The 27,928-nt window shown below is 44.8% G+C and overlaps 1 protein-coding gene across 3 annotated transcripts in view; it reads right to left on the bottom strand.

Annotated features, from left to right (window-relative positions):
• CSTPP1 (centriolar satellite-associated tubulin polyglutamylase complex regulator 1) overlaps positions 1 to 27,928 on the bottom strand; it is a 296,345-nt gene that overhangs the window by 18,435 nt on the left and 249,982 nt on the right. For all 3 annotated transcript variants that reach the window (XM_077114601.1, XM_077114600.1, XM_077114598.1), the window contains one exon: positions 3,978 to 4,062. In XM_077114601.1, coding sequence (XP_076970716.1) covers positions 3,978 to 4,062 — 85 coding nt within the window. The remainder of the gene's footprint in view (positions 1 to 3,977; positions 4,063 to 27,928) is intronic.

Genomic DNA, 27,928 nt, shown 5'->3' with positions numbered 1-27,928 from the left:
TGCCCTTTGATGAGGGAGAATGGTGTTAAATAGCTGCAGAAGGAAAAAGAGAGAAGGGAATCTGACTCCTTTTAGTCTCACTAATTCTAAAATGCCAAAATGAGCCTGGCATGCAGAGTTCTAATCCAGGGTTCGCGAGCATCTGCGTGCTCAGGAAACTTCCTAAAGAGAGTGCTTGTGCCCCTGGCTAGGCCTCCTGAGTCAGGAACCCTGGGGCGGGGGCTGGCTGCCTGGGGTTTAATAGGCCCTGCAGGTGATTCTGATGCACGCTGGAGTGTGAGAACCACTGCTGGCAATCTCCACCCTCGGAGCAGAGCTTCCCAACCCCGAGGCCTTTGGGCTGCGTCTGGGTCGCAGGTGTGCCAGGCCCCTTGGCCCGGCCGGGGGAAGGCTGAGGCTGGCGGGCCAACCAGACAGGCTTGTCTTGGCTCTCACTGTTTAGTTAGATAGTGTTTTCTGTGTGTTATGAAGTGAAAAGGGGTCAGAAATGACCACTTCTAGGGACCCAAGAACTTTTCATGTAAATTAAAAGAATCTAGTAATGATAATAATAATAATGCCTCCATTATTATAACAGCAAGAAATGGTTACTTATTGAATGCCTACTATGTGCCAAGCAATTTACATGTATGTTTTTGTTGAACTCTCACAACCATCCTATGAACTAGTTACAAGTATTACTCCCATTTTACAACTATGAAACAAGGCTCAGAGGAGCCACAAGGTAAGCTCAAGGGCATCCAGTGAGTGAGACGCAGGTGGCAGCCACCTACAGGTCCAGGTGAAGGCTAGAACTTCAGCGTTTGCTGAGAGGAGCTGAACCAGGTGCTATCTTAAGCACATCACATGCTTCTACTCCTTCCGTCATTACAACTGTTATTCTTTCTATTTTACAAATGGGGAGACCGAGGTTCAAAGAAATGAAGTGGCTTCCCCAGGGCTGGCTGGTAGGTGTGGAGCCAGGAGGGGCCTAGGAAGTCTGATCCCAGCCCACATCACCCTCGGGAAGGCCCCCAGGCCGCGGGGGACGGAGGCAGACCCTGCTGCTCACATCGGGGTGGACGGACCTCCCCTCTCCCGCTGCTGTGGGGTGTGTCAGGCAATGGGCATCTGTCCGCCTGCCCTTCCGTCCCTGTGTTTCCCGCTCACCCCGCACAGCACATGCTGTCCCCGCCCAGGACTCAGGCTCCCAGCTGCTGGGGGTGCACATCCTGCTCCGCACACAGCTGCCGGACTGGAGCCTCCTCCTGAGGCCTGTCCCCAGACTCAGGGTCCTGAATAAAGTAAGCCCAGAAGTGGGATGGGAGAGGGCGGCTCCTCTTCTAGCAATAGCGACCGCTTTGGACGCTTAGCTTCCTGATTTGATTTGCATCTCTGATCAGAGGCCTGGGCAGGGTGTGGGAAGCTGCGATCCTGGCCTCCAGGACAACGCCCAGCTGGCTTAATCAACCAGAGAGCACTTCCTGATCCGTGCACATCTCCTCAGCATGCATCAGCCGGCGTGGAGTGGGGAAAGCAATAGTATGGGGGTGGGGGGTGGGGGGCTCACACAGAGGCCTGGTGCCGCACAAAGGCAGAAAATAAACTGCCCCAAATTCAGAAATCAGCTCTACCTTTGCCACCGGTATGGTACTGTGAGGGCAACCCCAGGTCCTCCTGTTTTCCACTTGCTTTCCCACAGTCCCCTCACACTGCTGTTGGCATGGACTGGCCACAGTGCTTCCTTCTCCTCCCCGGGAAAGTTCTGAGGTCTCCCTTTAACAGAGGCCCCTGGGTGAGGAAAGGGCAGGTTTCGGGCCGCAGCTGGATTAAGACACTGCAGCTGCACCCTGGTGTCAGTCATTTTTAAGAATTTGTGGTTCTTAGAGGATCCTATCACTTATACCCTCATCTTGCAATGCTTGCAAATATCAGAGTGTTTGGAAGGCTCTGGGGAGATGGGTGGGGTGGCTCCTGGAGTTTGAGGTTCATTCAGAAGGCTCTTCCTTCTAAGCTTGCCTCCTACTTTTCAAGAATGGGAAGGGACAGTGGCGGTCCTGGAATGACAGTTAGCAAGGTGGTAGCCAGTGACCCTACCCAAGCTAACCCCTTCTAAGCTACACGCCAAGCTCCTTGAGGAACAGGAACTCCATCTTATTTATCACTGTGCCCCCAGCATGGAGGATAGCTCCTGGCACAAAATAATTACCCCAGAATATTTTGGTGAATATACTATATTTGGTGAATATAGTGTATAGTTGCTGGCTCTTGTTCTAATGGGCTGTTGCTTAGAACCATGGACTATGAGAACCAGGGAAGTGGCAGATCAGGAATATCCACTCATGCGTTTCGTCACGGACTCACCAGTCGGCAGAGGAGGAGGAGGCGTGGCAGCGAGGGTCACCTACCCCAGGCAGGGTGCTAAGGCTTGGGGGAGCCGGTGAACGGGGCTGGCCTGGATGCTGCGACCCTCACACAGCGCCCCACTCAAGGCTTCTTTTCCTTATTTAGGAGTTCTCTAGTTAGAGTCACAGCTGACTTTTATTATTAAGTCCGGTCTTTAAGAATGATGAGTTTTTCCCAAAAAGCGGGCTGAATCTTCCTCAGAATATGAGCCCAAAGCCGAACTGTTATAGAAATCTGGAGCTAACACCAACTGGCTGCTTTTAAATTACAGGAGATGCTCTCCCCAGCCTTTTCTTTTTTCTTTTCTTTTTTTTTAAGCTAAGGGAAAAAAATACAAATCAAAAATACAAATCTCCTTTGGATAGCAGATCTATTAAAACGATAAAACCCAAACTGCAGCTTCTACCAGTGGTCAGTTGCCATTGGGAAAAATAAATCTCCACTCAACGATGAAGGAAGAGAACCTACGAAGTTTGGAGTGTGTGACACTGCACAGGTTTTGCACACGACTGACAGGGTCCATGCACGACTGGAAGGGCAGGGCAGCCCGCTGCGGCCGTGGGTCCTGCCTTCCTGGCCGGCGCAGGGTGCGGGGCTCTTGGGGTGGGCAGCCACCAGGCCAGGTTCCAGTGGGGGAGCCTCCAGGTGGAAGGCTCCAGGCTGAGCGGATGCCACAGCACAGGAAGGCAGGAGCGTGAGGACATGAGAGCAAAGGCTCTGGATTCAGGCAAACCTGGGTTCAAATCATACCTCTGCCACATAGAAGCTACCAGCATGTTTGGGCACCACACTTAACCCCTGAGCCTCAGCTTCCTCTCTGGTAAAATGGGCAGTAGCTTTTTTTTTTTTCTCTTTCCCAGGGATTCAATGAGATAATAAAGGTAAATGAATTTAAAGGGACAATGAGGGTAAGTGTCTCAATACGTCTTAGGGAAGCTGGGAATATTTCTGAAAACAAGGTTTTTGCCATACTTCCATTTGTAATGCTAGCTCACAGTTTGGGTTAACGAAATAAAAGTTAACTGAGCCACAGTCTACCTACCTCATTTGGTTAAAAATATGAATGACAGTGAAACCACATACAGAAATTAGGGGCTTCTAACTATTTCCTCCAAGTCTTTCTGGTTCTGGACTAATCTTGAAAGCCTTCTTTTAGCATAAATAATAAAATTTGTTCCTTCCTCATCGGGGCTTTGTCCCCTTGTGCCTTTCTCGTCCCCAGCCTCAACCTCCTCATCACAAATCACCGCAAACTCCGGCCCCACCTCCCGTCTTCTCAGAATATCCTTCAGGGTTTTTTTGGGGGGTGTGTGTGTGTGTGTCTTTTTTTCCCCCCTTCATCTCACCAGCCCAAGTCTATCTTCAGACCCTGAGACTCCCCACAGAAACCACAAAGGATTATTTGGTTTCCCTTTGGAAACACAGAAAGTATTATATTTTGGACAAATCCCAAATAGACCCCTTTCCAAATGCCAATTTCTATCCTAATGGCTTTAGTCTTCCCTAAGGGTTTTATTTGTATAAATAAGATGTTAAGATGGTCTGGCCCACAGATGACTGAGTCAGATGTGCCTGGAGCCCAGGAGACGTACCTGGCCGCTTTCTGCGTAAGCTCCAGTGGGAAATCCGGGCACAGCAGCTGCAGCAAACAGTGATATTCTTTCATGGTCAGCAAATCTAATGTGGAAATGGAGAGGAGCACGTCAGGCCTCTGCATTTGAAGTCACTTCCCTCTTTTCACAAGCTTCAGCTCTAGATTGGTAGAGCTGCTCTTTTTTTTTTATTAATTAAAAAAAATTAACAACCAAAAAAACATTAAGATATCATTCCATTCTACATATACAATCAGTAATTCTTAATATCATCACATAGTTGCATATTCATCATTTCTTACAACATTTGCATTGATTTAGAAAAAGAAATAAAAAGACAACAGAAAAAGAAATAAAACGATAACAGAGAAAAAAAGATTATACATACCATACCTTTTACCCCTCGCTTTCATTTACCACTAGCATTTCAAACTAAATTTATTTTAACATTTGTTCCCCCTATTATTTATTTTTATTCCATATGTTCTACTCTTCTGTTGATATAGTAGATAAAAGAGCATCAGACACAAGGTTTTCACATTCACAGAGTCTCATTGTGAAAGCTATATCATTGTTCAATCATCATCAAGAAACATGGCTACTGGAACACAGCAATACATTTTCAGGCAGTTCCCTCCAGCCTCTCCACTACATCTTGAACAACAAGGTGATATCTACTTAATGCATAAGAATAACCTCCAGGATAACCTCTCGACTCTGTTTGGAATCTCTCAGCCATTGACACTTAGTCTAATTTCATAGAGCTGCTCTTTTAAAGGTGAGATCAATATTTCTACAATGCTTTTCCTGAGTGAGAGGCACCAGTTACAGCATCTTGGCCAGGGAATTTCACTGGCTTGGGAAATAGTAGGGGGAAGAAAAGGAACACAAGGGTACCTTCATTAGCCTCCTCAGTTGGATTTTCCCTGTATGTAAAAATCTGAACAAACAAGCTATTCTTAAGCTGGGTAAATTTGCTGAAATTCTCTGCATTACCACAACATGCCCAACAACCGTCCGCAGAACATCTGAAGGCAGCAGGAAGAAAAGCTCAGTCTGGCAGTATATGAAGGGGGAGAGTATAGAGTAGTGGCCCACAGAACTTATGGCTTCATCACCCCGGGCTGCAGCAGGCAGCCCCTTTGGATGCCTGTGCACAAATCTGGTCATCCTATTATAGGAAGCCAAGAGCAAAGATCCAAGAGATACAATCAAGGCAACTTAGCCAGGAGGAGGTTCTGTGGCCCAACAAAAAATCTAGAGAAGCAAATCTCAGGGAATTTTACAAGATACCAAGGGAGAGGAATTACAATGATGCTTAGCAGTTGTTTTGCTAATGCATGTACTAAAGCCAAAGAAGTTTTAAAATCACCCCAGCAGCTGCAATATGCAAGTATTCTGTATGGCAAAGCATCTCAAATATGTAAAGACATGCTAATGGTAAAGCAAAAGCAAGCAGCTCTGAAGCCATCGCAATTGGGAGGAAGATGAAGAAGAAGAGGGGAGCCAGAGGACACAGCCACACTTGGGGAGAGAAGATGATAATCACAGGCACTGGCTTTCTTTGGACCTAAGTTAGCCCAAGCCACAGGAATCCAGATCTCCTGCCCCTGCTAGCTTGGTTGATGCTTTTCCAAGACTAAAACCCCAAATCCCCAGGGATAGGTCTGGGTTCCTACTACTCTTTCATCAAAGCTCAACTCAAGGTGGGGGCAGAGAGTCAGACTAGCCGCACTGCCTCAGCCAGGGACCAAAGGAACAGATTCAGCGCCAATGGATGTCAAAGGATCAGGATGGCTTCCGTGGCCTCCATTCTGACCGCAGTGGGGGGTGCACTTTCCTTTCCTCCTTGCCTGGCCTCGAACACAGCCTGGCAGGAGGTTTTGTTCTTTAGGGAAAGGAGTGACAGCCATACACAATCTAACAGATTCAGGGTGAGGGATAGGAGAGGTGAAGGAAAAGGAGAAAAGCCATTGAATCTAAAGGTTCCCACTTTTTTCTGACTCCAGAACTCCTCATATATAGCGAGAATGAGTTTTGGCAGAAGGTCAAGGAAAGTTCTATCTCTGAAATGTCAGTGCTTTTCTAGGTTAAACTTTGGTGGACATATCTGATACCAGCCTTAGGAGGTCAAAGAGTTTCTCAGGATTCACGTTTATCGCCGTCACCTACAAAAGATCACTGGGAAGATAAACTGGTGAAGGAGAATGAGAAGCCTATATAGAGAGAGTTGTGTAGCCTCACAGTACCTGAGAAAGACATGGCTGGGAATCAAACTCACTTCCCCTGGTTCTCAGATCTTAGACAGTCTTTAGGTTCTCTTCTTTTCGTTTTAAGTATTTTTTACTGCGAACTCCTGGAATAACTGGGAGCTGTGATGGGCAGATAAAGTCTTAAGACTTGTGTGGCAAAACCGGCCCGTTTTCACACTTGCCAAGTCAGCGCAGTGGGCCTGCATCACCCCTGCAGACTGTGCAGAGAGCAGAATGGACATGGGTGATGTATGCGAGCAATTCCCCAAAACACTACGAAATGCAAGTCACACTAGATCTACTTCTATCTTGTTCCATGCTGTGAGCTCACCTCGCATGAAAGGCAAGCTATTTACTTCTTCTCAGAGGACACTGGACTATTTTCCATTAATAGACCAATGTAGTTGTACCAACCTCTTCAAGGCATACTGTAGATGTTCAAATGTTACAGAAAAATTAAACATTTCACACTTGCAAATTTAAAAGTAATTTTGGAAGACCAAACGTGGAAGCACTCTAAATAAAACTTAAGCCAGAATTTAAGCCATGGATTTCAGGAAGTTCTTTATAATTGAGGCGTTCTTGGCTGTCCTGCAGACGAGCACACAGACTCCACGCACCCTGGTGTACAGCTCGTAATGGGAATTCTGTTCCACAGTTATATCAGTCACTTTCCAGTTTAAAATTTGGAGGCAAGTTTTCCTTAAGAGGATGTTTTAAGTACCAATATCTTCAAATGTTGGTAAGCTGTTACATCGTGAATCCCACTAATCTACCATTCCCTATCGCACACACCACATGCTCCCATCTCCCCTCTTCCTCAGCAGAGAACAAAGTGATTAGGAGACCTGGATGGGCGCAACCAAGGAGCTGGAGAGTGCACACGGTTCTGTCAAGAGGACCACGGGCGGGAAGTGGGTTTAAGAAACAGTTCTACTAGAAAAACATAGGAATAGAAGTAATTTAAAATGTTCAACACATATTAAATGCATAACTCTGGCTTCAAATCATCACTTAGCATGTGCTGTATCAGAGGGTATAAAACTGCCGCCCTCACCCACGGAAGGTTCAGTTGACATCCAAACAGCGACAGCTTCCCGCAACAAAATATCCCAGTAGTTTCTGGTTGTACCAAAAAAATAAATCAGCAAATGATTTTCCCTCTTAAAAAATATTTACATATTTAAAATGGGATGAGGTGGGATTTCAATCTCCTTAAAAATGTATCCTCTAAGCTGCTAAGAAACTTGCATTTACAAACTAGTTGATAAAAATATTCCTCTGGATTATACAAGAAGGAGAGACAGGGATCGCTGATAAGACATGGTACATGATATTACTCAGACTTGCTTCTTTTTCTTTCTTCATCAGAGACAGGACTCTCCTCATTTTTAGTGTCTCCATTTTCTGCAGGTAAATCTTTAGTTTCTTGGTTAGGCACTTCAGCCTGTTTTCCCTTTGCTCCCCTCTTCCCTTTAGGTTTCTTTTTTTTTTTTTGTCTGAGGATTTATCCTTTCCTGCTACCTGTTTAGGCTTCGTCTCCACTTTTGGGGGTGCAGGTCTAGCTGACAGCCCCGCCGCCCTCCTCGTCGTGGGGGGCTGACCTCCTGGGGGCAGACTGGCAGGGCACGGGAGCCAGGAAGCTTCGCAAAGATGGGCTGCTGGCTGTGGCAGATCCTCCCCTCTTTACGTTCCTGATGTTTTTCTAGCTCATGTACCTCAAAAGAAATACTTGTTTTTCAAGGAAAGAAGATTACAAAAATCACCTTCTACTCCTCTAATGTAACCACAGGCTCCCGGAGGTGCCCACCCCAGGATGCACCCTGCCCGCCTTGGGGAACGGGGCCTCCCACCTGCAGAGTGAGGGAGCTGCTCAGCCGGCAAGCGGACAGCTCCTATTCCTACTGCGAAGACAGCAGGGCTGCTTCCCCTAAAGTAGCGGCCAGGTAGTATCACGACCAGATGATTTGAGGAGGGTACCCACTATTGGAGGCACTCCTTGGCTGGAGGACTTGGAAGAGTGCGAGGTGGTGAGATGTGCTCCCAAGTCAGAGCACTGATGAGCGAATGGGGTCTGCCCCTCCCCACGTTGAGGATTCACATCTTGGCTGTGCAATTCACCAGGTGTGTAACCTTGGGCAAATTGCTCAATCTCTCTGGCTCTCAGTTTCTTATCCCACTTTTCAGGGTTGGAGTCGAGATTAAAAGAGATGATGTCTATGAACATAATTAACAGCACTGAACTATATATTTAGGTGTGGTTAAAAGGGGGAAATTTTAGGTTGTGTATATGTTACTAGAATAAAGATTAAAAAATAGGACTATACATCACGTGACCCCTTTTATAAACGATGGACTTTATAGTTAATAGCACAATTATAAAAATGCTTTTTCATGGATTGTGACAAATGTGGCACAGCATTAATGTTGAGGCGTTAATAATAGGGTAGTATATGAGAACTGTACTTTATGCACGATTTTGCTGTAAAAGTACTTTTCAAATAAAAAAGATCATTCAAGACTTTATAAATTATGTAAACCCACAATTTCTCTAAACAAATAAAAAAATAAGAAATGTTTATAGGGATAAAAAGAGAGAGAGATGATGTCTCTGCACTCCTCAGGCTGCCCAGCGACACTCGACAACGGAAGCTGTTTTGGGTTTGTTTTTAAATCTGGAGGGCAAACAGAGGAGAGAAGATAGGATAGGAGGAGAGGAGGAGAGGAAGGTGTTTCCTGCTGAATCAGCTAAAACACCCAGGAATGTTCTGCTTGAAAACCCTCCATCAGGTTGCCTTAGCCAAGCCCATTTCTGAATCCCCTCAGCAGCACTCCTTCACTCGTTCACTGCTATCACGTGGGCCTCTGTCCTAGGCAGCGCAGCTACAGGCGTGCACGAGCCAGCAGTCTCCCTGGGCTCCCGGCCAACCTGAAACGTGCCTGTCCATTTCAGAACCTTTGGCCTGACGGCTCTCCGGAGATCCCTCAAAGGCCCTTCCAGGCCTTCCTGGGTGCTTCAAGGGTGAATAGTCTCTGAGCTGTGTGAGCAGCATTTGAGCCGAATGAGCTTCTTTGACCTTCACAACAGCCTTCGGAAGTAGACTCCATTTTCCCAGTCCCATTTCACAGACAGAAACCCAAAAAGCAGCAAGGTGATGAGGAGGGAAGGGTCCAGAGCCTGGGGACAGGAAGGGTGTGTGACCTTCCAGAGGGAGACCACAGGCTGGGAGGCACGGCAGGGGCTGAGAGCTGGGGGGCTTAGGGAGGAGGATGCTGACAGCTAACATTTATTGAGCATTGATTATTTACTGACCCGGAAACTCAGATAATGTACGCTTAGGAGGCAGAAGTGGACCTCAAACCTGGCAGTGTGGCTCCAAAGCTCATGGACACTGCCTGCCTTGGTCTCCGCACGGCAGCGTGTGCAGGCTCAAGGAGCTTCTTCCCTACGGCTTCCCCGCCCTGCTCTAAGGAACTGCAGTAACTAAACAGCTCTAGGAAAACAGGATCAAGGAGAAAACCCAAGGGAACTGTGATTTTTCATGTAAGAAATTGAGCATGAGAAGTTCTAATTGGCGTCAACAGGAAGGACTGCAGCCTGCAATGGGCGAGTACCTGGCAGGAATCTGGAGGCACCTGTGCAGGTGGCAGCGCTGCCATGTCTCCGGCCTGCTCTGCAGGTGCAGGGAAGGGCAGGGAAGCAGTGTGCACCAACAGATGCTTCCCTAAAGGAATCCCCCACAATTACGAAGGCTTCAGCCAGCATGTCCTGAGAGTTCAAAGGCAAAAGCATAAAAAGCCTTTGGTCTAAGATCAAAATCAGAACACTCCACAAATTGGTGCTTCTCTTTCGGTGGGTGGTCAGAGCTGTTGAACTTTCTTCTTCTCAACCTTGGAATAGTACCACCAACTGTGTGCCTGGCTCCAGACCAGAGGATTTCACACCCTTGATCTTTTTCTGACTGGCACTTACAGATTTATCTTTACTTTTGTTTGTTTGTTTGTTTTATTGTGGCCAACAGGCTGGACTTTGGAATTAACTGACTGACTGGGTCCAAATCCTAGCTTTGACTTTGACTTCAAATTACTTGTCCTTTAGGTGCTCTGGGCCTCAGTTTCTCCATCTGTAAAATGGGGATAATGATAGTACCCCTTAGGGTATTGCGAGTTACAGTGTTTAGAACAGCCTGGCCCATAGTAAGTGCTCAGCCAGTGTCTGTGATTATTAATTTAGAGATGAAGGAATGGCTCAGCACTCTTCCAGTGACACAAAGTAGTAAGAAGAGGGAGGGCTGGGGTTCAGACCTAAGCCTGATTCCTACAGGCCCTAATGGGTCCCTTCCAGCAGGTGAGAGCCAGCTGCTTGTGGAGGGCTTGGATTTCAATGATAGGATTTAAAAATACATTTTTATTGAGATATCTTCACGCACATACAGTCCATCTAAAGTATACAATCAAAGGCTCACATCATCATCACACAGTTGTGTATTCATCACCAGGATCATTTTTAGAACATCTGCATCACTCCCAGAAAAAGAAATGAAAAGGAAAAAGAAAAAACTCATACATCCCACACCCCATACGCCTTCCTCTCATTGACCACTAGTATTGCAATCCACCCATTTTTTAACCTCTTATTCCCCCCATTATTTTTTTAAGTTAAATTTTTGTCCTTTTTTTTTTTTTTACTTATCTGTCCATACATTGGATAAAAGGAGCATCAGACACAAGGTTCTCACAATCACACAGCCACACTGTAAAGGCTATATTGTTATACAATCATGGTCAAGAATCAAGGCTACTGGCTCCTTTTAGCTACCTTGTTAACAGATGAGTAGAACATATGGAATAAAAATAAATAATAGGGGGGAACAAATGTTAAAATAAATTTAGTTTGAAATGCTAGTGATCAATGAAAGGGAGGAGTAAGGGGTATGGTATATAAAAATTTTTTTTTCTGTTTTTGTTTTATTTTTCTGTTGTCTTTTTATTTCTTTTTCTGAATTGATGCAAATGTTCTGGGAAATGATCATGATGATGAATATGCAACTATGTGATGATATTGTGAATTGCTGAGTGTATGTGTTGGGAATATTTGTGTTTCTTTCTTTTAATTTTTTTTAATTAATAAAAAATTTAAAAAAAAGAATCAAGGCTACTTGAACACAGCTCTACACTTTAAGTACTTCCCTCCAGCACCCATGCCCCATCAACTAAAAAGGGGATATCAATATAATGCGTAAGAATAACCTCCAGGATAAACTCTTGACTGCGTTTGAAATCTCTCAGCTGCTGAAATGATGACAGGACTTTCATGGTCAAGTGAAAGTCAGACTTCACGTCTAAGTTAAACCTACAGACGCCCTTCAGTCGGGTTGTTACCCAGGGCAGGTGGCCGGGCAGGGCAGTTGTATTAGGGCAGGGTCCAGGCTGGGCAATCAGCGACCTGGCTTTGAAACCTGGCTTAACCACTCACCACTGGTATGACCTTGGACAAGGTAAACAAATCCTCTGAGTCTTGGCTTCCTCATCTACTAAGTGGGAATGACCACAGCACCTGCCTCATGGGATTGTTGCAAAAACCAATTCTCATTTCCTCAAAAAGGGGACAGAAGAATGAAGATCTCTTGTGTTTTTCTGTATCTAGCCTGCCTTCTTGCTGCGGAAATTCCCGCCTTGGAGGCACTGTGGGGGCAGCTTAGTCATCTCTGACTCCTCTTCAAGACCACCGTGGGTGTCCACCAGCGCTGCTCAGAGGGACCGCGGGGCTGTGAGGGCGCAGGTTCAGATGGCACTGCTCCTCCCGGGAGCTAGCGCGCTGGGCAGGGTCAGAGTGCAGTCACAAGACAGACCATGGGGAGCGCCGGACTGCAGGAACTGGCGCCCTTCCGTCCCTTACTCAGAGAAAGAGGGCCTTAAAGACTGAATCAAGGTTTTTTTTTTGAAAAGAAAAATTTTTTTGAACATAACAACAAACACACACATTCTTACCATACGGTCTTTCCATTCTACATGTATATAATCAGTAATTCACAATATCATCACATAGTTGTATATTCATCATCATGATCATTTCTTAGAACATTCGTATCAATTCAGAAAAAGAAATAAAAAGAAAACCAAAAAAAATTCATACATACATTTTGATCCCTTTCATTGATCACTAGCATTTCAGTCTACCAAATTTATTTCAACACTTGTTTCCCCTATCATGAATCAAGTTTTTTAGATCCAGATGTCTGGAGGATGAGATGGGTTTAGCCTGAACTCCTTTGTGTGCCTGCCTGCTGATGTGTGGGTGGCTGGGTGAGCTGGCGCTGGGACAGGAGAGGCAGATAATGAAAAAGCACCAAGCCACAGGGCATCCCAGAGGACCGGATGACCTCCAGTTGCTGGACTGCATGACCTCAGTAGGAGCCACCCCAGAGGCCAGCGAGCACCACAGCCTACGAGAGGGCACTCCAGTTTTTGGTTGCCATTGTTTTGATGTTCTTTTATGCAAGGGTTGTGAGGGCTCATTCTAAATGACGCTTACCCTCAACCAGCCTGCTTTGCCAAGGGGTACTGGGAAGGAAAGGGGTAGCTTAGTGCATGGCCATGCCACCCCTTCCCTTCCGCAGGGCCCTGAGGCTTGTTACCAGGCCGCAGCTGAGTAAATACTCCCTCCCAGTGCTGCTCTGAATGAGGGCAGGGGAGAGAGGGGTGGCTGAGGGAAAGAGGGACAAGGAGGCAAGACCTCTGACAGCTTCTCTCGGCAGGCTGCCCTAGAAGCCACAGTCAGAGGATTGCTGACACCCTAGGACCATGTTCCTATCAAGCAAAGCCCCCAAACAAGAGCAGCCTGTTTTCTTCAGTTTTATCTTCTCTGCTAGCACTGCTGTTTTATATTATAAATGGGGGGAAATGATCATTTCAGTTTACTGAAAGGGAAATGAGTTTACAAAAAGAATAAGAATGTTCTATAACTACCTGTTGCAATGTACTTTGAAATTTACTGCTTTTTTTGTATATATGTTATATTTCATAATAAAAAATGTAAAAAAAAAAAGGTAAGACGCAATGGCTCCTAGCATACCTGTGGGGTAAAATATTTGGGCATCATTAACTCTGTTCTTCGCTGACTCACCGCTCTCGAGAGCACGTGTGGTATCCTTGAGCAGGGGGAGGAAGACAAGCCCTTTAGTTTTATGTTTTAATAAAACTTTGTTTTAATACGGCTAGGCCAACATTTCAACACCAAGTGAGGCATGTATTTAGCTATTTCTGATTGACCGGTGCCCACAGTCTAAGCAAAGCGTTAAATCAGACATTTCTTGGCAATGTCGAGAGTGAACAAAAGCAGCCCCCTGAGCACCTCTCCAGGAACTGTTTATAACACACCAAGATTTTTAAAAAGTGAGCATTTCCCATCAGGGTCTGAAAAATTCCTCTCCAGGGCATGTGGACGGCCCAGCACCACTACCGGTGGCCAGCCCAGCACCACTGTGCGGCTGAACCAGAGGCCCGGTCCCACGTGATAAGATCCCCTACCATGTCACATGTAACACCCTTGGGCTGTTGCCTTCGATTCTGTCCCTCATCGGACTTTGCTCTGGGGAAGGCCAAAGGATGCTCTGATGTCATGAAACATAGCAGGCTGCACCGGCCCAGGCTGGGCAGCCATATGGCATTGTGGAAGCAGGCACCAGGGACAGAAGACAAGAAAGCCTCTCGGCAGTGGAAGGGACAGCTACTCTGGCAGGGACACAGTCTCCCACTCACTTATTGAGGAAATGAGAGGTGGTTTTGGACACCAAAATGTGGAGCAGGGTCTTGGCACCATAAGCGCCCAACAGGCCCCGCAGTCCGTGGGGGAAGCTACTCCAAGCCCAGCCGTTACGCCATCGTGCCCATTTGACTTCAAAGGCCAGCCTGTCCAGTCCCACCAGGTGTTGCTGTATCCCGTTCTTGTTGGGAAATGGGAGGAGAGCATTTGCCCTGCGAAACAGATTAGAGCCGAGGTGTTATTCTTGGAGGAAGTGTGGGAGATGCACAGAAGTGTGGTTGCAAATGCCCGGGATCCACTCCTGTTCTTGAATGAATAAATTGTTAAATAGCAACAAGAGCTACGGTGAAGAACGGACTTCATACCCTTCAAATGGGACAAAATTAAGAGATTTAGGAAGATGGGCAGAAACATCTCACCCACCCAATTGTGGCCTCATTCAACCTTTGAAAAAGAAGCAATATTTTTAACATCATTATGTGGATTTTTATGGTCAGAATGAGGGTTTTCATGTTGTTTTAGGGAGAAAAATGTCCTATCACAGAGATCCACCATAATATTGAGAAAAGAACCTAGTCTGAGTTCTGGAAATAACTAATTTTGTTACTGTGGGTTCAACTGTTCTGGGTCTTAGTTTTCCCACCTATAAAATAAGGAAGCTGTGGTATATGGGTTTGAAAACATTTTTTTAATGGATAAACCTTCCCCTGCCCCCCAACAGAAATCTTACAAGGAATCTTAATATATAACATAGATAAAAGCAAAGTCTTTTACCCAGCTTTGTTCTCAATAGGTCTCACCAAGCTAGAGATGCGAAGGGCGCAGTGACAGGAAGAGAGGGCCTGAGCACGTTCTTAAAACTCTAGGGGTCTGCAGAGGAGGGCTTAAGAAAGCACTGGCTCCCCCCCGCCTTCTAAGCCCAACTCTGCAAGGAAAATAATTACCCTCCCGTCTAAGTGGGATGTGATATCCAGTGGGAGAAAGTCTCTCTGGAAACCTGGGACATGACTCTCAGGGATGAGCCTGGCCCTGGCCTGTGGGATGGACAATGCCTTCTGGACCAAAAGGGGGAAAAGCAGCGCAACAAAATAAGGTATCAGAGGCTAAGAGAGTTCAAACAGAGTCGAGAGGCTATTCTGGAGGTCACTCTTATGCAAGCTTCAGCTAGATGTTGCTACCTGCCATGAAATGCTTACATCTCAATCAACAGTATTCCTGTTAACCCTACAGAACACCCAGGGCTTTTTCTGAGACTCTATCAAAGCTTTAATCACTACATATATTTTTCAGAAATTTACACCCTCCGGATGGTTCCTAGGCCAGATAAGCCCTGAAACCCAGAGTTATCAGTTTCTCCAACAGCATCAACCAGTTGCAACCCCCTGACCTAAAATATCGACACCCCTTTACAACACGGAGAAGTTAGAATGGTCATTGCCCAAATATCCCTAAAGATTGGGAGAAGGTTCAAAGGAGGAGGAGCTGTACTAGAGAAGTCAGGGTTTAACAACTGAGCATGACTACTGAATGGTTATACTGATATTTCTTTTTAGTCTTCAGTGTCTTAAGAGTAGCTAGAAGGAAACACCTGAAATTGTGGACCTGTAGCCCATGCCAGACACTGAAATTTGTTCTACCACTACTTGTTAAAATGTACTTTGAAATTTGTTGCTTTTTTGTATACTTGCTATATTTCACAATAAAAAAAGTAAAAAACAACAACAACCAAACAAAAAACCACTGGCCCTACCGCTAAGGGGGCTGGTGTGGGGCCACAGGTCAGCATGTGTCCACTGCTGGGCCCAATGGTGGTTCTTCAGCTAATTCGCCATGTGGTGCTGCGCGAGCCAACTGAAGACGAGTGTGACAACAGTAACATGCTCATCAGGATCATAACATGAATAATGATGGCAAGAGTGCCAATCCTGAGAGTCTGTGAGGATGAAGAGAGATGACTAAAAAGAGAGAGAGGCAGCCCGCAAGGCCCCTGGCCCGCTCTGGCTCTCCCACCTGCGAGGCCCAGTGCAGTGTCGCCTGAGTGACAATTGGCACAGTCCCTCCACGCTCCCCTCCACTCAGCCCACGGGTGTGGAACAACCTCATTCCTTATCTCAGGGTTATTTTATCTTGCCTTCGTTCTCTATTGAGGAGGAAAAACTGACCTCCCTGCCTGAAGGCAGGTGCACACTGCTTTCTTTGACCGCACAGCACTTGCCCTTCTCCATCGCCTCCCTTCTAACTGCCTGCGTGTCTCACCTTTGCAGGGAGACGGCCTAATTCTGCAAACCATTTTTACATGGGTTATCCTGTTTGCTCCTCATAAGAACCCTGTGGAGCAGGCAGGGGAAAATAGTATTACTCAAATTCTATAGATGAGGAAAATTAGGCTCTGCAAGGGACCAAGTCGCCAAGGGAGCAGTCAGGAGAGCCAGGAGGGACGGAGCCCCTCACTCCAGGGCCAGGACTCTCGTGCCTACTGAGGTTGGCTCCCTGGGCTGTCCTTCCTTTCCTGCCATAGGCCTCTGGGAACCCAGCTTCTCTGCTCCGCCCGGCACGGGGCCCCGCCCAGCACAGTGAACGTCTCTGATGAGAGCTTAGTGAGCGGAGCTGTGGCTGGCTGTTATTATTATGATTACTGTTCAAATTTAAATCTGCCAGCAGAGCTTCCATCTCCTCCATCACCTCTCTCCAAGCCGGCTCCAGAGTCAGACACAGTCTGGCTGGCCCCTGACTCCTGGCTGCCCCCCAAACAAACTCACGAGCCCTTTCTATTTTAAGGGGGTTGCTGCTAAGCTGTGTAAGAAAATAGAGAAGGATAACAAAAATAATAAAAAATTGAAGCAATTATAAGCCTGTAACTGCAGATTTTAATAGGACTAGACCCAGATTAGTGAGAGAAAAGCATATTTAATCTATATTTTAAAAGTACTATAAACAACCTTTTTCCTCTCCAATTTAAAAATGAGGCTGATAACTGGGATGAAATCTTATAAGCTGTCAGCACAAGTGTCTGATGAGGATTTGCTCCAGAAGGCAGGCCACGGAACACGCACTCTAACAAGGGCTATTATTTCCCTGGACTTTTGGCAGCCCAAGGCAGCTGCAGATTAAACAAAATGTGCCACAGGTTATGCGTCTGCTTGGCTTTAGGTGCAGCTTCTTTCTTTTCTAAATAAATCAAACGGGAGCAGTGGCTAACAGAGTCACTCAGTGAGGGTGAATTGAGCCAAGGCAGACTAAAACTAAAAAGCAATCTAGGTTCCCTGGTTCTCAATGTGTGTGAGCGCATGGGAAGGCTTCTGCCAGCACGTAGGCGTGTTTATAAAAACCACAGCCTGTTCTCTAGTCAGAATCCACTAACTTCCACCAATGATGATGGAGTTATGACTACCCATCAATTAAAAAGCAGACTTAAGAGACAAAAACAGCAGAAACCAGAAAACACATACATCGCTTCAAATGAATCTGCCTTTGTCTTTCCTGTTCTTTTCTGTCTTTTGTGGGTATATATAATGGACCATGCCTATAATTATATGAGTGTGTGTGGGTAAGTGAAAGAGGCAGCTAGAGAAAAAAGAGTGTTTGACTCTCATGGGACTGGATGGGAAAGGAAATTGGTGTTAGCAGTTACTGTTCCTTAAAGCCATCAACTTTGTTTTTCAAAGTCTGTTTTCCCTGGTAAAGAGCTCCTTTGCTTTAATGTGAGTGAATCACTCATCTTATTTTGATGAATTGTGAACCAAATGATAGTGCTCTCTGTCCTGGGAAATGACACAGTAATCAGAGTTTCTGAACCCTGATCCTTATCTTTCGCTGGGTCTGGCAGTCATATAAAAAGAAAAGGAAAAAGACGAAAAATACCCCAGAGCCAAGGAAATTAATCTAGTGCATCAAAGGATGAACCCAACCAATTTCTTTTGCGCACAAGTATTCTAAAAGACAACGCCTGGTCTCCCTCACTGGGGCTGATTACCTGTCTCCCCACTGAAGGGTAGTGCTCATTTGGACCCCAACACTCTGTGCTTCAGCTCCTCCTTCTGCTATTTTTCACTGTAAATGACCAGGGCCAATTAAATTAAATCAAATACACTTTAAAGTATGTAAAATTGTATACCCTTTTGACCTCTTGAATTTTGTCATGTTCATGTATAATGTGCTTTAAAAATCAAGAAAACAAACATAAGTATGAGCAGTGAGAAAACAGCAAAGGGTTTTTAAAAGACAAAACCATTAAGAACCATAAAAAATGTGCAAACCTTTTTTTCCATTTAATTTTTAAATTTAAAAAAAATATATAACAAACACAAACATTCTTAACATATAGTCATTCTGTTCTACATATATAATCAGTAGTTCACAATATCATCATGATCATTTCTTAGAACATTTGTATCAATTCAGAAAAAAAAATAAAAAGACAACAGAAAAAATTTCATACAAACCATACCCCTTAACCCTCCCTTTCACTGATTACTAGCATTTCAATCTAAATTTATTTTAACATTTGTTCCCCCTATTATTTATTTTTACTCTGTATGTTTTACTTGTCTGCTGATAAGGTAGATAAAAGGAGCATCAGACACAAGGTTTTCACAATCACACAGTCACATTGTGAAAGCTATATCATTATACAATCATCTTCAAGAAACATGGCTACTGAAACACAGCTCTACATTTTCAGGCAGTTCTCTCCAGCCTCTCCATTACATCTTTTTTTTTTTTTTTTCTGCATGGGCAAGCACCAGGAATCGAACCCAGGTCTCTGGCATGGCAGGGAAGAACTCTGTCTCCATTACATCTTGACTAACAAGGTGGTATCTATTTAATGTGTAAGAATAACCTCCAGGATACCCTCTTGACTCTGTTTGGAATCTCTCAGCCATTGACACTTTATTTTGTCTCACTTTACTCTTCCCTCTTTTGGCCAAGGAGGTTTTCTCAATCCCTTGGTGCTGAGTCTCAGCTCATTCTAGGATTTCTGTCTCACGTTGCCAGAAAAGTCCACACTCCTGGGAGTCATATCCCATGTAGACAGGGGGAGGGTAGTGAGTTTGCTTGTTGTGTTGGCTGGAGAGAGAGGCCACATCTGAGCAACAAAAGAGGTTCTCTTGGGGGTGACTCTTAGGCCTAATTTTAAGTAGGCTTGACTTATCCTTTGTGGGGTTAAATTACATATGAACAAACCCCAAGATTGGGGGCTCAGCCTATTGCTTTGGTTGTTCCCACTGCTTGTGAGAGAATCATGAATTCTACACTTGGGGAAGTTGAATTTTCCCCCTTTCTCACCATTCCCCCAAGGGGACTTTGCAAATACTTTTAAAATCACTGTTCAAATCACTCTGGGATTTATTGGGGCATCACTCTGGACAAACCTACAAAATCTTATGCCCTACTCCAGGTTTCATGTATTTATGGTATTCAATTAAGCTGTCCACATAAGTTATATTAGGAACTGTACTAGTAAATTTTGTACCAAATAAACATTTTTTGCTTTAGTCTCACACATAAGTTAAAATATTAATTACCATTTATTTTCAACACCCTGCAGTAATGACATTCCTTTATTCTTCTTCATGCAAAAACATTTTTAAATTTGAACATTTAGTCACTATCATTATACACTCTAGGCATTCCTAGATCATACCATCTCAGTCTTTATCGTCTATCTTTCTTTCTGATTTCATCTGTGCCCTCAGCCCACCTCTGTCTGTCATTCTCACATTCAGCTTCATTTAGTGTTCTAACAGAGTTGTATTACAGTTAGGTAGCATAGTTGTGCAAACCTTTTGATTCAATAATCCTCAGGAAACTATGGGTCTAATAGCCTAGGACTCTTTCATCGTAACCTCTGTGATTGAAGTTGTAGCACACAGGTTGGGTAGGACATAATTTGAATTGCTGTAGCACAAGCCTGCTGGAGTGTGGGAACACTGAGCAACCCATGTGCTCATCTCTGGCACAGCACCGCATGGTGGCTGAGAACACAAGATGAGGAATGAAGCAGGCCTGGGCTCAGAATGCCTCTACTACCTCCTGGCTGTGGGGGCTTGGGCAAGCCTCCCTGAACCTGTGTTCTCAAAGGGGATCATAATCCCCCTCACCCAAACCCTATGTAAGGGGGGCCCTGTGATTGCCTGACCGCCTCTCCGTCCAATCACGCCCTGCTCAGACCACTACAGCCACTGGCCTTTGCTGTTCCTTGAATGTGCCCAGCATGCTCCTGCCTCAGGCCTTTGGACCTGCTGTCCCTCCTGTCCCTAGAAACCTGCATAGCTCTTATTTCCTTCAGATCTCTGCTCACCTGGCCTGCCCTGACACACTGTTTAAACAGCACCTCACTGCCTGCTTCCTGTCCCACTCTTCCACTTTAGTTGTCTCCATCGAATGTGTCCCTGTAAGAGCTACTGGATATTTTTTATCTTTAGTACCTGTCTCCCCGCTAAAATGTGGACTCCAAAGGGCAAAGGTTTGATTTTTTTATTCACTGCTGATCCTCAATAAATAACTGTTAGAAGAGGAAGACTGCTGTGAGGAGTCTGTGAGATAATGCTCATGAAGCTCTCGGCACCCACCACCTGAAATAGAGAATATGGCTGGTAGGTAACTATATTTGTTTGGCTTGAACTATATTCTTAAAAAATTGAGCCAAAACATTAAAGAAAAAAAAAAAAAAAACACCAGGAGATTTCCCACCACACAGTCTAGATTTCAAATACCTCTTCCTAAAAAATAAATGAATAAATACATAAAAGTTATAAGACTGGACAATGCTGGGCCAGCATTCCTGCCTGGCCACAATCAACCAGTGCCGCACTCGGCACGGTCCCCGCCGTGCCCACTGAGTAACAACTGAGCTGTTTATATTACCTGCCTGGCTGCTGCAGCCATCTGGATTTTCAGCCCCAGATGTAGAGGCCCCTCCAGCGAGGCTGCACTGCGAGGAGAAGCCTTGCATATGGTAGGACAAGAGCTAGACACTCAGCACGGGTTTCATGTCTCCAGTCTCTGTTCCTATTTTCTGATGGGTTTCCTTCTTTCCTATAGTCTAAGATGGTTGCCTGCTTCCTCCAGGAGCGGAGCGGTGCAGCTGAGCACATGCAAGGTTCCCGAGACACCGGCCCTGCCCTGGGCAGGCACATGGCCTCGCTTAGGCAGAGCCCCCATCCTTTATTTCTCTTTAAATCTTGTTGTGGTCATATATGTATGTATGCCACACAAAATTCCTCATTTTAACCCTTTTTTTGTGTGTGTGTGCTGTATGGTGGGGCCACATTTCATTATTTTTCCATGTGAGTAGCCTATTATTGCAGCACCATTTGTTGAAATTATGTTTGTTTGTTTGTTTGTTTTTTTGGGAAGTGCATGGATCAGGAATTGAACCTGGGCCTCCCACATGGTGGGCGAGAATTCTACCACTGAACTATCCTTACACTCCCTTTACCATTTTTAAGTGTACACTTCAGTGGTATTAAGTCATTTCCTCTTCAGGCTACTTTCTCCATCTGTAGAATGGATGATAAATTAGTTACTGGAGAGCAAAAGGTCGAGTTATGGTCCTGAGACTCCCAAGGCTCCTGCAAGCTGGGGGGCTGCAAAGTGGACTGAGTGTCACTGTTGAGCGCACTGTCGTCTCCAGGTGTCTGCACTATAAGCAGTGACACCCAGTTCTTCTGAAGCTTCATAAGGAACCTCCAATATCTAAATGTCACTAAGTCTCTAAGCAGGCATGATAGATTCCAGGAAGTTTGCACACGACAGCTTGCTAGCTGCTAAGTCAACCAGGTCTGATTATACACACAGTTGTAACTGGCTTAGCCATCAGTTTCTACTAGAAAACTAGTAGACTAAAGTAGGAGAGGAAAAGAACTATAAAAGGTAGGTGCAAGGACGGCAGACAGAAATTAGTCATTGCAGCACAACAGAAACAGAGGAGCAGGAAAAAAGTATTTAAAGTACAATCTGACTTCCTGACCAAAAGGGGAAAAGAAGTGTAATTAATGAAGTATCAGTGGCAGAGAGAGTTCAAATAGAGTTGAGAGACTACTCTGGAGGTTGCTCTTATGCAAGCTTCAGGTAGACCTTGCTACCTGTCATGACCTGCCAACCCCCAACCAGGACCATTACAGCCAATCCTAAAGAACACCTAGGGCAATATACAAGATTCCACAAGAGTTCCAGGCTAGAGAAACTTTCCAGAAACCTACAACCTCCAGATGGGTCCCTGGTCCAGATAAGTCCTGAAACCTAGTGAATATGATTGCTGAATCATTAAATTGATATCTCTTTTAGTCTCCAGTATTTTAGAGCAGCCAGAAGTAAAAGCCTAAAATTGTGAAATCGTAACCCCTGTCAAAATCTGAAATATGTTCTACAACTAATTGTGGTGCTATGCTTTGAAATTTGTAGCTTTTTTGTATATACATTATTTTTCACAAAAAAAGAAGGAAAAAAAGTCGATTGTGATGATAAAAAAGTATTTAAGCCCTCTAGCCTCCTACATTCCGGAACAGCTAGAAGGGAAATTATGAAAGGATCGTATGGTAGCCCAAGACAAACTCTGGCATCTGTCCTGTAACTACATGTTGAAGAGTGCTTTGAAAACTATTGCTTTTCTATTTCTTTGCTTTGTATTTATGCTATACTATATAATCAAAAAAGTTAAAAAAAATACAATCTGACTACATTTAGGGTACATAGCAATAGGCATGAAGTCAATAATGTTTTCCAGCATAGCATAATTTATGTTTATAAAGATGACACTTAGATCCCAAGAAGGTTAAGTTATATTTAGTAAGAAGGCAGGGAAATGCATGTATACATATATGTATATTTAAATATATTTAAAAATATTTCCATGTAAATTATATTAGAACAACAAAAAAACCTTGGCTGCCCATACTTTAACTGTAAAACAGTAACCTAGGCCAGCCCTCCTCTTCTGATTTCTCTACTATTCATCAGTGTCCACTGTCTTTAAAACATTTATCATGTCCCATACACTGCCTCGTGGTGATGGCTGTTTTTAAGCACCTTACTGAATGCATTTCAACCATGGCCTCATTCAGTCTCTCCTGCAGTCCTACTAAGGCAAGTACTGTTCCCCATCCTACCTAGGATGAAGGGACGTTAAGTAATTTGCCCACTTACATAACTAGCAAGAACCACATCTGGGCTTTGGAACATGGGTCTGACTGAATCCAAAACACTTGCTTTTTACGTGCTTACATCCACTACACTTGCTTTTGACTGACAGTCACATTGACTGACTTGTCTGCCTGCCCTCTCACCAATAGCAGACTGAGACCTGCAGGCAGGGACACCATCTCACTTGTTTTTATATAACACAGACATTGGCAAAGAGGAGGCCGTCAAAACTGTTCAATTGAGTCTTACCTCTGCCTCCCTATGTGGACCCCACACTTCTTAGAGACAAGGCAGCGCATCCCAGAGCATGCTTCTCAGAGTGGCACAGCTATGGACCCTCCGGAACCAGAACCTTTACCGCTGCGATATAGAAATCTGCATTTGACTAACTAGTCCAGGTGACTCTTGCATGTCCTAAAGTTTGAGAACTATTGACCTAGTGGTTGAAAGCACATTTTTTTGGGATTCAGACAATCCTGGATTTGCAATCTATGGGTTGAATGATCTGTGGCAAGTTAGTTATTTAAATTCATTGAGCCTCAATTCCATCATCTTTTAAATGAGGAAAACAGAAGTAGCTACCTCACAGGTTTTTTGAGGGGACTACATTCATTCATTCAACAGATATTTATGGAGCATCTACTATGTGTCAGACATTGTTTCTTTATGTGCTTAGGACATTAGGGAACAAATGGACACAGCTCCTTGCCCTCGTGAGCTTCCATAGTGAGGAACACAGACAATAAATAATAAACAAAGTAAACAACATGGTAAGTTAGTGATAAGTATAATCACTATGAAGAAAAAAATAAGTAGAGCAAGCTGGATAGAGAGTGTGAGGTGGTGGCAGTGGTACAATTTTATATAGATTGTTCTGGGTAGGTTTCATTAAGAAGATAAGACTTAAGCAAAGACTAGAAGGAGTTTAAGGGATAACACATGCAGAGATGTGGGAAGAGTATTCCAGGAAGAGGGAACAGGAGTGCAAAAGCCTTAAGGAGGGAGCATGCCAATGGATGGGGAAGAGAAGCAGTACGGAAGCCAGTGTGGCTGGGGCTGAGAGACTGAGGAGGAGGAGCAGGAGATGAGGTTAGAGAAATAATTGGGGCCAGTTTATGTATGGACGTTTAAATGAGATAGTCATGTTAAGTGCGTAAGACTTGCGCACTTTACGTACATAGTAAACATTTAACACATAATTACCCATATCTGTATTTAGATTAATATCTTTTGGTCCTAAGCAGAGCTGGTCTGAAAGATCAAGCCACAGGGACGCTAACACTTTTTTACTATGTGGTGGGGTTATGGATCATGGAGTCCTTCAACACCTCCAAAAGTACAGAATCAAACAGATCCAAGGCCTGGGAGATCCCCAGCAGCAGGCAGAGATGGTTAATTCTCTGCAGGTGCTCAGAAACTGCACTCACAGCGACATGCAAAGTCAACATGGCATCAATAAAAGTCAAGGAAAGAGTGGGGTGTGGAATGGGTGGGCCTGGATGAAGGTGGAAACCCACAGAAGAGTCGTTAGCAAAGGAAGAGAAAAAGCAGTGGAGCGTGGAAGCATCACCCACAGCAGCTGAAATCTATCCGAATACCAATGAGACCACAACGTCGTGATAATAATGACTACAGACTGCCTGGGGAGTAAGCCAGGCAGCCCAGCAACATGAATGCACTTGTGTGGGAGGAAAAAAAACTAAGAGATTCAGGCAAAACTACCCCCTTTCCTGGTGAAGTCTCTTTAATCTTTAATCTCTCTCTCTTGACATTAGGCATTGATCTTGCCCCAACAAGACAGGGGATGACTCCTAGGAAGCTACTACGTCTCTTCTTTTGGGCGAGGGGCTTCTGAGAAGATAAGCAAGAGTTCCATAAGTCCTACTGCCCCATGACCGGGCAGTTGAGAGTGGAGAAACCATCCTGACCCCGCCCCCGTGGTTTCCACAGCTGAAGAGCGAGGGGTCCCCTGAGCTGTAGAGAGAGTGTGCTCTCTTTAGGACTGGAAAGAGGCAAGGATGTAGAAGCTGGACGAAGATACTGAGACTGGACTGCAGCCCTCCCAAAGCTCCTGTCAGTCTGTTCTGGCCCCTGCCTAGGGAAAGCGAAGTCAGGCACTGTGTGGGGGTACGTGGAAGCGGACATCCTTTGAGGCCTCATGAGGCCAGTGTGGCAAGGACGTGGTACTTGTCTCCACGACTCTGATTTTACTTACTAATAGAGAGCAGTTTAGCGTGTCAGAAGAAATGAAAAACAACTCAATTCATGGGATTTTCAAATGAACACATTTCATTTGTAATTAAAACCATTAATAAAATCAATATAAGCAAATTGTATTTTTATTCTGCTCCTCAAACTATTTGTCTGTTTGCCTTTACCATCTCCTGACAGCAACCATGTACGCTGGCTTTGGGAGTTCTTAATTTCTATATTCCTACCTAGGTATTTATTCAATAAATAGTCAGTGCCAACTGTGTGTCAGGGACTGCGCTAAGTTCTGGAGGTATAGCAAAGAATAAGACAGAAAAAAATCCCTATTTTTGTGGAATTTACATTCTAATGTGTCAGGGGAGGAGGAGAAGACACAGTAAACAAGTAGACAAAATTCTTTAGAAATCGATGAGGGTGATGATAAAAGTAAAGGAGTGGTAAGATACAGAGTGACTGACAGTGGGATATCATTACATAAGGGGGCCAAGGATAATCTCCTTGAGAAGGTATCATTTGAGCTAAGACCTAAGCAGACGGGAAAGAACCAGCCAGATACAATTTGGGAAAAGAGGGAACTGCAAGTGCAAGTGCGATGGGAACCAACAACAAAAGTGTTTTGCTTTCCACATCCCTTTTCTGCACACAAATGCTATTTCTCTGTCTCTGGTAAGTTACAATCTGTTAAAGAAATTGCTCTACGAGGCCAGGGAAAGGAAAGATATTGAATGAAACAGAATTCCAAGGCTTATCAATTCCTGGAGATACATACTGCCTGATGCATCTGTTCCCGGAGTGCAGATAAGGCAAGAGCAGTAGAAACTGTCCACTTCCCCTTTGCTGCTGCATTTCTCTACTTTGGTTAATTGGCAAAGCAGTCCCTGTGAATGAATGCAGGATGTCCAAATTGCAGCACTATTTCTCACATCATTATTTTAAGGCATCAACGGACAGGATTTAGCACTCCGGGTCTGGCAGCGACCAGTAATGAAGCCGAGAGAATTCCACTGGGATTATCCAAGGCATCTGACCCACAAATGAGGAGTGAGAAGAACATTTTTAAAAAACAACTCCTGAATGGTTCAGTGAGTCAATTCAACATAGAACAGAGACACACAAACATTCAGCCGCTTCTGAGGCAAGAGGTCAATTTCTTATGCTTGTCCCTGCTCTTTAGAATCAAAGTCCTTGATGTGAGCTCAGGCCCTCATTTTCCCAGCCAAAGGGGAGGATACGAAGCAGGGGCAGGCTGAACGGGTGCCCAGGAGCAGCACTTCATGGGCTCCGGAGGGGCAGCACAGCTGGAGCAGATGAGAACAGGGGGTCAGGAGAAGAAGAAGGGGTATAGTCAGAAATACAGGGTGTGTCCTCTAAAGACAGATTTTAGGTGGATCAGCTTTTCAGCTAAAGAAGCTGGTATCTGCACCCAGATCTCTATCTCTGGCCAACATGCCGGGTTTTGGATGAAGGATTAGAACAAGGGAAGGAAGCAAATTTCCATTTTACAAGAAGTGGATGGCACTGAACTGCCCTGGCCTTGTGGATTTCTGCACTAATTCTCCTAATCAATTCCTGAGACTCCCCATGTCCCATCCTTCTCTCCTCCAAGCCCTTCTCACACAGCTGTTAAGTAAGATTTACTAGATGGAATGTGTTTGCAAAATCTGTTTTGTTCATTGGAACATATTATCAAGAAAGAAAAAAAGAAAGAAAAAACACTATTTACTTTCAGGTGCAGCCTTCTGGGATTTGAAACTGGATAAACGGATGGGCTTCATGGAAGGAAACAGGCGGAGCGCCAGGGTGTGTATTTATCTTGTCTCGGTGTATATATGGCATATAGTTGTCATCCAAACAGCTGTACTGGTTTTGGAGGGCAGTGAGGGGACAGTATCTTCTGGATTGGGGGAGGTATATCTCTCTGCTCCAAGATGTACCTCCCTGGTGGAACCTTGGGCTACAGGATACTGGATGGTTTCTATTGTTCTAACCCCTGATGTATAATCCCAATTTCATTTTCTGAACTCTAGCTGTGGTAATTTAAGAATTCTGCCAGATTCAAAACCATTGCTTATTATTTCTACTAGGTTTGTTTGATAGGTGTGGGCGCCACAGTGTGCCCAGTGTTGGCGCCGTGGATGGTGATAATGGAGCTCTGAGCACACCCGCCTCTGGGAGAAGGGTTGTGCAGCCCACGAGTGTGTGTGGACCCCAGCTGTGGAGAGCCTGGAATCCACAACCTTCCAAAGCCATGGGCAAAGTTTAACTGTTGGAGGAGTGTATGATAAACACTCACAAGACTGCATGCGGCTGCGAAAGGGACATGGGCAGTGGGGATAGGGCAGAAGCAGTTTCCCTCCTAATTTTTTCCATCTTCTCCTGTAGAAGCCTCTACTTCAGGGAATGGGAGTGGAGGAAGTAGCAGAAGTAGCTCTTTCCTAATTCAGTATGACTCCATTCTCTTTTTTTTTTTTAATATACTAAAAATTATTTTATGAACTGATTCAGTATGACTCCATTCTTTTTTCTTAAAAAATATACTAAAAATTATTTTATGAACTGAAAAAGTTCAGACACCACTG

Source organism: Tamandua tetradactyla, chromosome 8 (genome assembly GCF_023851605.1).
Source record: "Tamandua tetradactyla isolate mTamTet1 chromosome 8, mTamTet1.pri, whole genome shotgun sequence".
Classification (NCBI taxonomy): domain Eukaryota; kingdom Metazoa; phylum Chordata; class Mammalia; order Pilosa; family Myrmecophagidae; genus Tamandua; species Tamandua tetradactyla.
The sequence above is the reverse complement of the archived record's forward strand: the minus strand, read 5'-3'. Positions and strand labels throughout refer to the sequence as shown.